The sequence below is a fragment of the Petaurus breviceps genome, unplaced genomic scaffold (genome assembly GCF_028583685.1).
Source record: "Petaurus breviceps papuanus isolate PSGF00001 unplaced genomic scaffold, PetGlider_PUasm1.0 171, whole genome shotgun sequence".
NCBI lineage: Eukaryota > Metazoa > Chordata > Mammalia > Diprotodontia > Petauridae > Petaurus > Petaurus breviceps.
The window spans coordinates 22206523-22219368 of NW_027185754.1; the positions used below are offsets into that span (position 1 = coordinate 22206523).

The window sequence follows — 12846 nt, forward strand, 5'->3', positions numbered from 1 at the left end:
GTATAGATTAAAATTTAGGAGGGTTACAGGAGAAGAAAAGGGAGGGACCCTTAGAGGAGTGGGTAGAATAAGGAAAAGGAGGGTTAGGTGAGAGGTTAAAGGAGATAGTCTTCGTTATTATTATTATTTTTTTTTTTTTGCTTTTTTGGAGGGGGGAAGGCAGGGCAGTTGGGGTTAAATGACTTGCCCAAGGTCACCTGGCTAGTAAGTGTTAAGTGTCTCAGGCTGGATTTGAAGTAAGGTCCTCCTGACTACAGGGTCGGTGCTCTTTTCATTGCGCCACCTAGCTGCCCCAGGAGATAATTCTTTAAAAGAGTATGTGTAGCAGCAAGCACCCTAGCATACCCAGGATGGCTGCCAGCACAGATTCTTTGATCTGCTTTTCTAAAGGAAAGCAAGTTAACAATCTTGCTTTAATCAATCAAACATATATCATTTACCTAGTTGTGATAGTAATGGAAATTAAAGATTCCCCTGTATTGGCTTGGTTTTCAAACTGATTGTGTTAAACCCCAGAGCTTGTTAATCCCACCTGTGGGACTTGTTGATGTGAAAAGAGAGTCCTGAACTGGGAGGAGCTGGTGACATAGATTTGGAGAGACAAGAGAGAGGCAGAAGAACTTTTTGGAAGCAGCACCCACGTGGAGGCAGAGAAAGAGACTGAGAAGGATTGCTGGGGGCCACTTTGAATCACCCTGGACTTTTGAGACCTGCCCCCTGAGCTGCCAAGGACTGAGGAGACATGGCTGTTTTGCTGGTACTTTGTCTGTCTGTTTTGATGTTGTTTTGCCAGATTTGTCCACTGGTGAAAGACTGTCCTGTTGAAGAAGTCCTGGAACCTGGCTGTTGGATAAGAAGCCCAGAGACTGTCCTGCAGACAGAGAGTGAATACTGTCCACTGGTGAAGGACAGTGCTGTTGTTGCAGGGGTCTGGGAACCTTTCTGTTGGTTCAGAAGCCCTGAAGAAGGATTTTCTTGTTGTATGTTTACAGAAATCCTGGGAGAGGGTTTTGCTAATGTTTTCAGGGGTTCTAGGACTGTTCTACAGACAGAGGATGAATTAATGAAGGGACTGGCAATGTATCTTGTGGCCTTGCTAAGCCTTGTCTCCCCAGGAACTAAGATTGCTGAGAACTTGCCTCCTGTCAAGATGAAGAAAAGACCTCCATTTGGGTATTAAGTGTTGTGCTTAAACTTGATGTAACTCTGGGGTAGATTCAATTGTGATCCAGGGGTGGGGAACTTTTGACCTTTTTGTGTTCTATGGTTGAGCAAATGAATGTACTTTACTTATGTTTGGAAACTAATCTCCATTTGAGAAGAGGGACTTTGTGGTGGATTAAATGAAGGTACAGACTAGGGGTGGAATGGTATTTAGAACAGGGACTTTGTAATTGATTGAATGATTGGAAGGTCCTGGGGTGGGGTAGTACTTATAGATTATTTAATCACCCTTAGTGAATGCTGTATTTTGAATGATGTCATGTTTTGACCTTCTCTGTTCTTGGTTTGTCACTGAATAAAATGGAGAGCACCTATGCTGGTATTTTGAACCTTGGGAAGTTGCCTTTCCTTGGCATTACATTCCTTGGCATTACATTACACTAGTTTAAGGGAAAAAGTCAGCACCTTGAACTTCAGAGAATATAAACAGAAGTTACAAGAGAAAATAACACAATTCAGCAAACAGGGCTTCTCTAGCTGTCTGTCTGACCATTACATCCATACCTAGTTAGTCACCAGAGAGAGAAGCACCAACATCTGGGTTTTCAAAGCCAGGGGGGCTCAACGGCTGCCCAGAGTCTCATCTGGCCAAATCACACAACTCTTCCCAAAGTGAGCCCCAAAGCAAAACCTTGTCTCAGAGGTATATATAGCCTTTTCCAGGGTCAGAGAACATCACAACCCACATTACTCATTAAAATTTAAAGAATTTTAAACTAACAAAAGTTGTGCCTTCCTGAAAAACAAGCCTCCCACCACAGGCTCCAGGTGAGCACAAGCAGCCTATTAAGGGGCAGAGTATATTTTCAAATCAGGAAAGGTCCTCAAGTTCAATTTAGGCTTATTATGGGGCAGGGAAGATCTTCAAATTCCCATTCCCATTACAGTGTGGAATAGGGAGGTAGAGGTTAGAAGTAAACTAGTGGAGGGATAGGGTAAACAGAGAGGCTGAGAAGGACAATAGTGAGGAAAAATAGGATGGAGGGAAATGTACAAATAGTAATTTTAACTTTGAATGAAAGAAAATGAAATCAAAGCAATTATAAGGAGTTATTTTGTCCAATTATATGGCAATACATTTAACAATTTAAGTGAAATAGAAGGATATTTACAAAAAGACAAAATGCCTAGATTAGCAAAGGAGGAAATAGAATATTTAAATAGACCTAGTTTAGAAAAAGAAATTGCAAGTCATAAATGAGCTTCCTAAGAAAAAGGCACTAAGACCAGATGGATTTACAAGTGAATTCTATCAAACATTTAAAGACCAACTAGTTACAATATTAAATTATTTGGAATAATAGGTAAAGAAGGAGTCCTACTAAACTTCTTTTATGAAACAAATATGATACTGATAACTAAACCAGGAAAAGTAAAAACAGAGAAAGCAAATTATAGACCAATTTCATTAATGAATATGGAGGCAAAGATCCTAAATAAAATACTAGCTAAAAGATTACAACAATATATGACCAAGAGGGAGTCATACCAAGAATTCAGGAATAGTTTAACTCAAGGAAAACTATTAACATAATTGATTATATCAATAATAAAAGTAACAAAAATCATATGATATTATCAGTAAATGCAGAAAAAGCATTTGATAAAGTACAACACATTTCTATTAAAACACTTTATAGGCATAAATAGACTTTTCCTTAAATTGATAAGCATTTACCTAAAACCATTAGCAAGCATTATTTGTAATGGGGATAAGTTAGAAACCTTTCCAGTATGATCAGGGAGTGAAACAAGGATGCCCACTATTACCAATATTATTCAATATTGTATTCGAAATACTAGAGCAATAGCAACAAGAGAAGAAAAAGAAATAGAAGGAATCAGAATAAAGAATGATGTAATAAAAATATCTCTTTTTGCAGACAACATGATTGAAAATTTTAAAGACTCTCAGAAATAACTGGCCGTGTAACCTTGAGCAAGTTACTTAACAAGTTACTTAACTTTAAAAAAAAAATTTAAAGACTCAACTAAAAAGTTAACTGAAATAATTAGTAATTTCAGCAAAGTAGCAGGATATAAAGTAAACCCACAAAAAAATCAGCATTCCCACATATCACCAATAGGATTCTGCAGGAAGACATAGTTAGAGATACCCTATTTAAAAACAACTCTAGACAGTATAAAATACCTGGGAATACACCCACCAAAACAAACCCAGGATCTCTATGAACAAAAACACTAAAAACTTTATACACAAATAAAATAAGATTTAAGTAAATGGAAAAATATTAATTGTTTATGGATAGCCATGGCCAATATAATAAAAATGACAATTTTGTCAAAATTAATCTATGTATTCAATGCCATCCCAATTAAATTACCAAAATTTTATTTTATAGAGCTAAAAAAAATTATAACAAAACTCATTTAGAAGAACAAAAAAGTCAAGAATATCAATGGAATTCATGAGAAAAAAAAGTAAAGGAAGGAAGGTTTAGCAGCACCAGATTTTAAACTGTATTATATGGAAGTAATTCTCAAAACTATCTGGTACTGGCTAAGAAACATAAAGGTAGTTCAGTGGAACAGAGTAAACATACAATCTATAGCAGCAAATGAATATAGTAACCCAGTGACTGACAAGTGTAAAGACTTAAGTTTTGGGGATAAGAATTCTTTCTTTCTTCCTTTCTTTCTTTCTTTTTGCTTTTTTTTGGAGGGGGGAAGCAGGGCAATTGGGGTTAAGTGACTTGCCCAAGATCACACGGCTAGTGTGCTCTTTTCACCACACCGCCTAGCTGCCCCAGGGATAAGAATTCTTTATTTGGTAAAAATTGTTGGGAAAGCTGGAAAACAGTCTGGCAGAAATTGGGCATAGACCAATATCTCACACCATTTATCAAGATAAGGTCAACATAGATACAAGACCTAGATACAAAGGAAGATATTACAAAAACATGTGAAGAACCTGGAACATGTTACCTATCAAATATGTATAGGTGAACAATTTATGAACAAACATGAAACAGACAATGTTGTGAGATGTAAAATGGATAATTTCGATTACATTAAATTAAAAAGGTTTTGTACAAATAAAAAAAAATATAGCCAGGATCAGAAGCAAAGCAGAAAACTGGGAAAAAATTTTATAGATAGTTCCTCAGTAAAAGTCTCACATCTCAAATACATAAAGAACTTTGTCAGAACTATAGGAATGCAAGTCATTCCCCAATTCGTAAATGGTAAAAGGATATGAAAAGGCAGTTTTCCAGTGAAGAAATCAAAACAATTTATAGTCATATAAAAATGCTCTAAGTAATTGTTGATTAGAGAAATGCAAATTAAAACAACCTTGAGATATCTATCAAATCTGCTAAAATGATAGAAGGAGAAAGTGACAAATGTTGGAGGGGATGTGGAAAAACTGGGACCTTAATTCATTATTGGTGGAATTGCGAACTAATCCGGCCATTTTGGAGAGAGATGTAGAATTATGCCCCCAAAATTGCCAAACTGTCTATACCCAGCAATACCACTATTAGGTCTGTTTCCCAAGACGATTAGGGAAAATGGAACAGACCTACATATTCTAAAAAAATTTATAGCAGCTCTCTTTGTGGTGGCAAAGAACTGGAAATAAATTGGGGGGTGGCTAAACAAATTGTTCATGAGGGAATTTTACTCTTATATAATAAATGATGAGTTCAATGATATTAGAAAAGCATGGAGAGACCTCCATGAAATAATGAAGAGTGAAATGAGTAGAACCAAGAGAACACTGTATACAGTAATAGCAGTACTGTTTTAAGAACAACTTTGTCTGCTTTACACACAGGAGGTCCTGGGTTCGAGCCCCAGTGGAACCATATAAGGAGTAATCTTTGCTTTTGGGGCGGCCAGGTGGCTCAGTGAGTAAGAGCACCAGCCCTGGCGTCGGGATGACCTGGAGATCGAATCTGGGCTCAGATACTTAGCACCACTCCCAGAAATAACCGGCCATGTAACCTTGAGCAAGTTACTTAACCCCAATTGCTTTAAAAAAAACAACAACTTTGAGTAACTAAGTCATTCTGACTATTATAAATACCCAAATTAACTGCAAAGGTCATGTGAAGGAAGATGCTTTTTGAATCTGGAAAAAGAACTGAAATACGTGTGTGTATGTACATATGTGTATGCTTATACACATACATAACACAGATTTGTGTCTAATGGTAGCCATCTCAAAGTTTGAGGTGGGAGGGAAGAAGAAAAAAAAAGAGAAGTTACATGATAATTTTGTTTTATATTTGAACAGAACAGCAAGTTGCAATTTCAAGTGCAATCTGTGTTTCTATTCCACTTCATGGAAATGCTTTTTTATTTCTTAAATTCAGAATAAAAAATAAATTTTTAAAAAAAGAATAATTTTTATGCATAGATCACTCACCAACAAACTTAAATTTTAAGATTTTAAAGACATGTACAAAAGATGGAAGCAAGATAAGATAGCAAAAAATAAATATAAAAGCATGGCATGGTCCTGTAAGAATAGTATCAGGAGTACTGAAATTGAAAGAGGAATTGAGGTAATAGAGAAAAGCTAAGAATAACCAAAAGAGTGGACTGATTTGGTTTAAGCTTACTTGGAGAAAATAAGATCAAAGAATGGATAAAACCATTGCTTGGGGTGGTTGAGACAATGATAACTCTATATTTATTCTGTTTATTTATCAATTTTTATTTTACCTACATTTTAGCAAAGTCTCTCATGCTATTCTTGTGGAAAATATGAGCTAATAGTATAATTAGGTAGATTTGGAACTGGGTTGAATAGCCAGATCCATAGTAATTTATGGTTCAATATCAACTTGAGAGGAGGTCTACAGTTGAGTGCCCCAAGACTCTGTACTTGACTTCGGATCATTTAATAGTTTTATCCACGCTTTGTATAAAGTCATTGATGGCACATTTGTCAAATTTATGGATAACCCAAAGTTGGAAGGGATAACCAACATACAAGTTGACAGAATCAGGATCCAAAATGATCTTGGCAGGTTAAAGCACTGGGCCAAAATGAATAAGATGGAATATAATAAGCATGATTCAATATTTCAATTTTAAAAAGCATTTATTAAGTGCCTACTATGTGTCAGACACTGTGCAAGGCACTAGAGATACAAAGACAAAAATGAAACAATTCCCATCTTTATAGACCTTACATTCTACTAGGGTATAAAGTATGTACATTCTACTAGGGTATAAACTAAGTAAATATAAAGCATACATATTAATTTGGGGGTAGAAGAAGTACTGACAACTGGGGGAATCAGAAAAGGCCTCTCATAAGAGATGACCCTAAAGTCAGGCCTTGAAGGGAGCTAGAGATTCCAAGCAGCAGAGGTAAGGAGGGAGAGAAGTTCAAGCACCAGAGATAACCAGTGCAAAGACACACAGGTGAGAGATGGAATGTCAAGAGAGATGTGAATTGCAAGTAGGCCAGTTTGACTGAAACACTGTGTGCAAGGGAGAGGAATGCATCATCATTTTGATAGACTGAAAGTTCAACATGAGTCTGGAAAGATAGCTTTGCAACAGATTGTGAGGGACTTTAAATGTTAAACAAGTTTGTATTTTATCTGTAAGACAATAGCAAACCACTGAAACTTCTTGAATAGGGCAAGTCTGATAATAGTCAGACCCACGCTTGAAGAATATCAATTTGGCTGCTGTGTGATAGATGGACTGGAGTGGAAAAAAAAGCTGAATACAGGGAGACCAATTAGTGGTCCAGGAGATGAGTGCCTGGGTTAGGCTGGTGTGAGTGAAGGGAAGGACAAATATTTAAGAGATAATTAGGAGTAGAACAGATAAAATTTACAAATGATTGGACTTGGGAGGGGAATGGTGAGTGAAAATGAAAAGACAAGGATGAACTCTAGATTATAAAGCTGGTTGAATGGTAATTTCCTCAAGAGAAATATGGAAGTCAGGAGGAATGGTGAGTTTAGGATGAATAAGTCAAGTCTTATAATTGACTTTAAAAAAACAAATTTCACAAGTGCAAGATGGAAAGGCATGATTAGGTGGCGATTTATTTGAAAAAGATCTGGTGAATTAAATGGACTGCAAGTTTAATGTGAGTCAACACTGATCTGAGAGCTGAGAACGTGAAGGTGATCTAAGGCTTCCTTCAAAGAGGCATAGGAGGAAAAAGAAGACAATAGTGCCCCTGTACTTGGCCCTGGTTAGATCACTTCTGGAGTTTTGGATGCTACCTTTTAAGGAAGGATAAGCTGGAGAGTTTCCAAAGATTCTGAAAGCCTTTGGTTCATGCCATATGAGGATCAATTAAAGGAACTGGGACAGTTCCTGCTCTGAGGGGAAAGAGAAGGAGGCAGTGCTCACCACTGGCTGTGACTGAGTTCTATTACTTTACTGTTTATCCTTGTCCTAAATAAAAATTACTATATTGTTTCATTAAAAAAAAAAAAAGGCAGCCAGGTGGCACAGTGGATAGAGCTCCAGGCCTGAAGTCAAGAAGAACTTCAGCTCAAATGTGACTTTAGTCATTTAATAGCTGTCTGATCCTGGGCAAGTCATTTCACCTCTGCCTGCCTTAGTTACCTCAACTGTAAAATGAGGACAATGATAGCATGGGATAATAATAAACAATAATAAATAGGACTGTTTAGGACAATTATGGAGGACTGTTTTAGGACTGTTGTGAGGACAAAAATAAACAGAGGCTTTTAGTCTGAGGAAGAAAAGCCTCAGTAGGGATATGATAACTATCTATGTTTGAAGGGCTGTCACATGAAAGAGAGGAAAAGGGGGGAAGGAATAAACATTTATACGAAACCTATTATGTGCCAGGCACTGTGCTAATTAAGCACTTTACAAATTTTCTGTTATTTGATCCTCACAACAACCATGGGAGGTAGATTCCTTTATTATCCCCATTTTATAATTGAGGAAACAAAGACAAACAGAGGTTAAGTGCCTTGCTCAGGGTCACACATTTGGTAAGTATCCAAGGCTGAATTTGAACTCAGGTCTTCCTGACTCCAGCACTCTATCCATTGTGGCACCACCCAGCCGATTTGCTCAGCTTGGGTTCAAAGGGTAGAACTAGGAACAAAGGACAGAAGGTACAAAAAGACAAGTTTAGGCTTGATGCCTGAAAAAAATTCCCTAACAAATGGAACTATTCCAAATTGGAATGGGTTATCTTGGGAGACAGACGACTCCGCCTCATTGGAGGTCTCCATGTAAAAGCTAGAAACCCATTCATCTGATATGTTGGAGAGGGGATTCCTCTTCCATTTCCCAGGCTGGGTTGGAGGCCCCTCTGACTCAGAATTTTGTAATTCTGTGAGTTAAGGACATCTTCCCACCCTGATGCAGGCAGTCACAGGTTGGAAATGTTACAATTTGACTCCTATAAATTCTCAGTTTCTAATTGTTTCCTGAACAGTGAGGCCAGTGCCTAGACATGGAACGACATCACAGGGCACAAGTGACCTCACAAAGAACTCTTTTCTCCAATTTATTAAGCACCTACAATTGCCCCATCATGGGGCACGTTCCTAAAGCACGGGTCTGACTATGTTATTTGTCACTAAAAAAAGCTTCAGTGGGCTTCCTATTGCTTCTAGGATAAAATACAAACTCCTGTGTTTGGTATTTAAAGCACTTCACAATCTGGTTCTAGCCAACATTTCTAGGCTCTTTGAATAACAGTCCCCTTCACATACTCTGTGTTCCTGCAAACTAACCTATTTGCTGTTCCTCACTGATGACATTCTACTTCTCCTGCCTCCAGGCCTTTGCACAGGCTGTCTCTCCTACCTGCAGTGCATTCCTTTCTCATCTCTGTCTCACAGAATCTCTAGCTTTCTCCAAATACTCTGTGCAAATGCCACCTCCCAATGATGCCTTTTCTGATCCTCTCCCAGCAGCTAGTGCCTCTTTCCCAACCCCTGAAATCTGCTTTCTGTATACATATTTATTTAAATGTATGTACACACATATATGTATGTTATTGATCTATGTTCACACGACAAAGATTCCCACTGACAAAATGTATGATTCTTGGTGGCAGAGACTGTTTCATTTTTTTCTTTGTATCTTCAGTGTTTAGCATAGTGCTGGACACATAGTGGGCACTTAATAAATGCTTGTCAGTGAATGGCCACACTGTTATCAAATGTCAGAGCCAGGATTAGAACTCGGGTGTTCTTGCTGCCAGGTATAGCACTCCTCTACCACGACATCCACACTGTCTCTCCACAAAGAGACAGCATGACTTCATCATGATTAGGTCATACCAGACTAACCTCATTTCCTTTTTTTTAACAGGGTTACTGGATCAGAGGGATACTACAAAGAGAGTCTACCAAGCATTTGACAAAACCCTTCTTTCTGTCAGAGTGGACAATAGGGAGAGATGTGGGCTAGACACAAGTTCAATAAAAGGCAGGTGTGGGTCTGGTGGCCAGGCATTCTTGTCTGGGCACAGGTCTGGCCTCTGAGGTTCTCTTTAACTCAGATTCTGTCATGTTTTATGCTCGTTTCTCCCAACTGTACAACTGCTGCTTGAGTCATGTTTTCTCCTTACTGTCCCCTAAACACAGAATCATCACTGCTACTCCATGCCTTAGTTCAGGCTCTTTCCCCATATAATATGTCCTTCCTCATCATCAATCCAAATTTACACAGCCTTCAAGGTTGGTTCAACTTCCAATTCTTAATTAAACCTTCCCTGACTAATCTTGCCCCACAAAGAACTCTTTCCTCCAATTTATTATGTGCCTGCAATCTATACCACATCCTTGCACTTGATAAGATTACATGAAACATACTATTGAGGGAATAATACACCTTATTTTTCCAACCAGATTATAAGCTCCCTGAGGACGAAGGTCATATCTTTTATGTCTTCTGTATCCCCTCCAGCACCCAGCATAGTGCTTGATACACAAGAAGCATGTCAAAAAATATCTCATGAATCAGATACTGAAAAGTCTTAGTAATTACACATCTCTGACAGATTCATACTTCATTCTGTCAAAAAGAAAGTTTGCTTCACAAAGCCTTTTAAATTAATGAGTGGCAATAAGAAAATAAACTAAATCAAAATAACTCATTTCTTAAATTTTAAAAATATAAAGGGAGTATCTGATATTCTCAAAACAATTGCTTACCAACACAATTGAGAAAGACACTTTCCTAAACATTTATTCATGCTTTTTTGCAATGTAAAATCCCAGTTATATTTATCTCTGAAATACTGGTGGCTGTCGGATAAATATATTACATTTTCTTTCTCTAATATGTAAAATGCTAATTTAAAAGTCTCCAAATAAAACACTAGCAACTTGGTGGAAAATATATATTTTTTTCATTGCAGAGGTCTGTAATCAACACATTTGCCCTGTCTTAACCAACACTTTTTTTTTTCAGAAAAGCAACCCATATTCTAACCTTAACAACAAACTGAAGCAGTTTATTAACAATATATTATGGAAACTAAATATTTCTCTTTCAATCAAAAATTATTTAATCCAGGAGTTTTTTGCAGTTGGTACCCATCTTTCAAAATCTGTCATGAAAAAGATTAAAGTGCAATCTTTTTTTTTTTTTTAACAAATCAACAGAGATGTGAGGTTAAAAGTGTGTAACAAAAGAAAAAGATTAAGATGATGTAATTGTCAAAGCCGCTCCGGCACTCTGATTTTTCCCAAACCAATCTTCATACTATGACCATAGTATTACAGAATTAGTAAATATGCAAGCAAGATCTGATGAACTTGGTGATTTTAACAAAATGTAAAACAATCTGTTAGCACTGAATAGGCTATAAACTTACCAGCTCCACAGATCCATAATGTTTTCTACTGAATTCCCCTCGTCGGCAACCTAGGTCTTCTGAGACGGAGCTGGAACAAAAATGCTTCATCAGTATTATACATAGCTCTCTGGCCACAAATCTTCTGCAAAAATCTACCACCATTTGCAAAAAAGAGCTCCTACTGAACAAGGTTTGAGCTCATCACTGCAGGGGAGCCTCCTTGCAACACACACAATCTCCAGCAGCCATTGCAGAGACTGGCTTTCATGTTAGCCTCAAAGAAAATAAAATGCTCAAGCCATCCCTGGAAGGACAGACAATGAGGAAATTAAATATTTAGCCATTTGCGATCGATTGAGATTTCCAAGACGGCTACTGGTGGTTTGTAATTGCATTTGAGAGCTTTCTGTTTATAAGCAAAGGGAAGAGAAACCCTGCAGTAACTCTGATGCATGTCCTGAAACAGCTGAAGCAAATCTGCAACCATTTTGTATGCTGCAATTAACTTCCATTCAGGGGAGTCTCTTCTAATCGTCTTAACTATTCAACAAATAAAGGAACATATTATTTTACTGCTAAACTTAAACTCAAAACAAAACACCTTCAGAAACCACTATAGATAGGCCCACCTCTTTTAATTTAAGAGATCAATGTCACAGCACAAAGAACTGGAAGGACTAACAGAAAATCTAGTATTCAATTTGAAGGTCTATTAGGGAGAGTTTCTTGCACAGCAGAAATTAGTGTTCTCCAAATAAAAATAAAAACCTTAGCTCGGATATGACAAATCACATACATTTCGTTTAAGAATAAATTAAAACAAAAGGCAAAACAGTAAATGTCTTTGTACCTTGGACATAAAAGGCATTTGTTCTATTTCCTATTATATCTACAATCCCAATCACTCCCCATGAAATGAGCTGAGATATACTAACAGAAACCATGCAATTTTACTTTAAGGATTTTTTCTATTAGTATAAAGTCATAGATTTAAATAACCAGAATGAAACATAAATATAAAATGTCACAATAATGGCATTTTAACATATAATCCAAAATATCCTAAATTTGATATATAAAGAAAAGTGCATTTAGTACCCTTTCATCCTTTCTTAACGAGCAGGCTATGTTTTCTAAATTACTGCCCTTTTGACACATTCAGGAAGAAAGCGACTAGGACGTTCATCATATATTGAACTGGATCTCTTGGCCAGCACACTGCTTGATGGGCTCCAAGAAAGTCAGCGTGATAGAAATAAGATTAGAGAGTCTGATGGCATTCTGCTGCCACCATTTCACAGGGCTGGCTGAACTCATCTTGGAGGAGAAATTTAACCTTTTCACTCCCTCAGTTCCTGTACTGAAGGTGGTATGGGAACTGTCTAGCAGAGGTCACCCAGTCAATCTTTCTACTTCCAGAGACAACAAAAGAGGTGAGGAAAACCCTCTGTCACCTCTCTCTGTCAATCTTGCCCAGTCTTCTGGCTCTATATCATTTTTTGGTCCCTTTGCATTCCATTCCATCTGAAAACCCTATGTGGGAGTTTCTACTGCTCTACAAGTCCAAACCAAGTACCTTGGACTGTCCTGAATTTTACAACCAGCTCCTTCTGTCCCGCCCAACTTTCAACTTTCAAATCCTTGAAGACAGCCTTCTTTTTCCTCTTAAGTTTTCTCCTTTTGTGTCCTCTAATTCTTCACTGAGGCTGAAGTAAAGTGCTTGGCATTGTCATGAAATTTAATTTTTTTTCTCATACTGTGGATCACATCTCTGCCTGTCTTCTTCAGAATCTTCACCTTAGGACAATATGGTCTCTTTTGTATGA

General features: G+C 37.5%; 1 protein-coding gene across 3 annotated transcripts in view; it reads right to left on the reverse strand.

Moving 5' to 3' along the window:
* Positions 1-12846, reverse strand: part of GARNL3 (GTPase activating Rap/RanGAP domain like 3) — a 214321-nt gene that overhangs the window by 186686 nt on the left and 14789 nt on the right. The window contains exon 2 of one of the 3 annotated variants that reach the window (XM_069082702.1): positions 11039-11108. The exons of 1 other annotated variant lie outside the window; for it this stretch is intronic. In XM_069082702.1, the coding sequence (XP_068938803.1) occupies positions 11039-11108 (70 nt within the window). Of the gene's footprint in view, positions 1-11038; positions 11884-12846 lie in introns of those variants that run through there. One more of the 3 variants, XM_069082701.1, reaches the window with a different exon arrangement.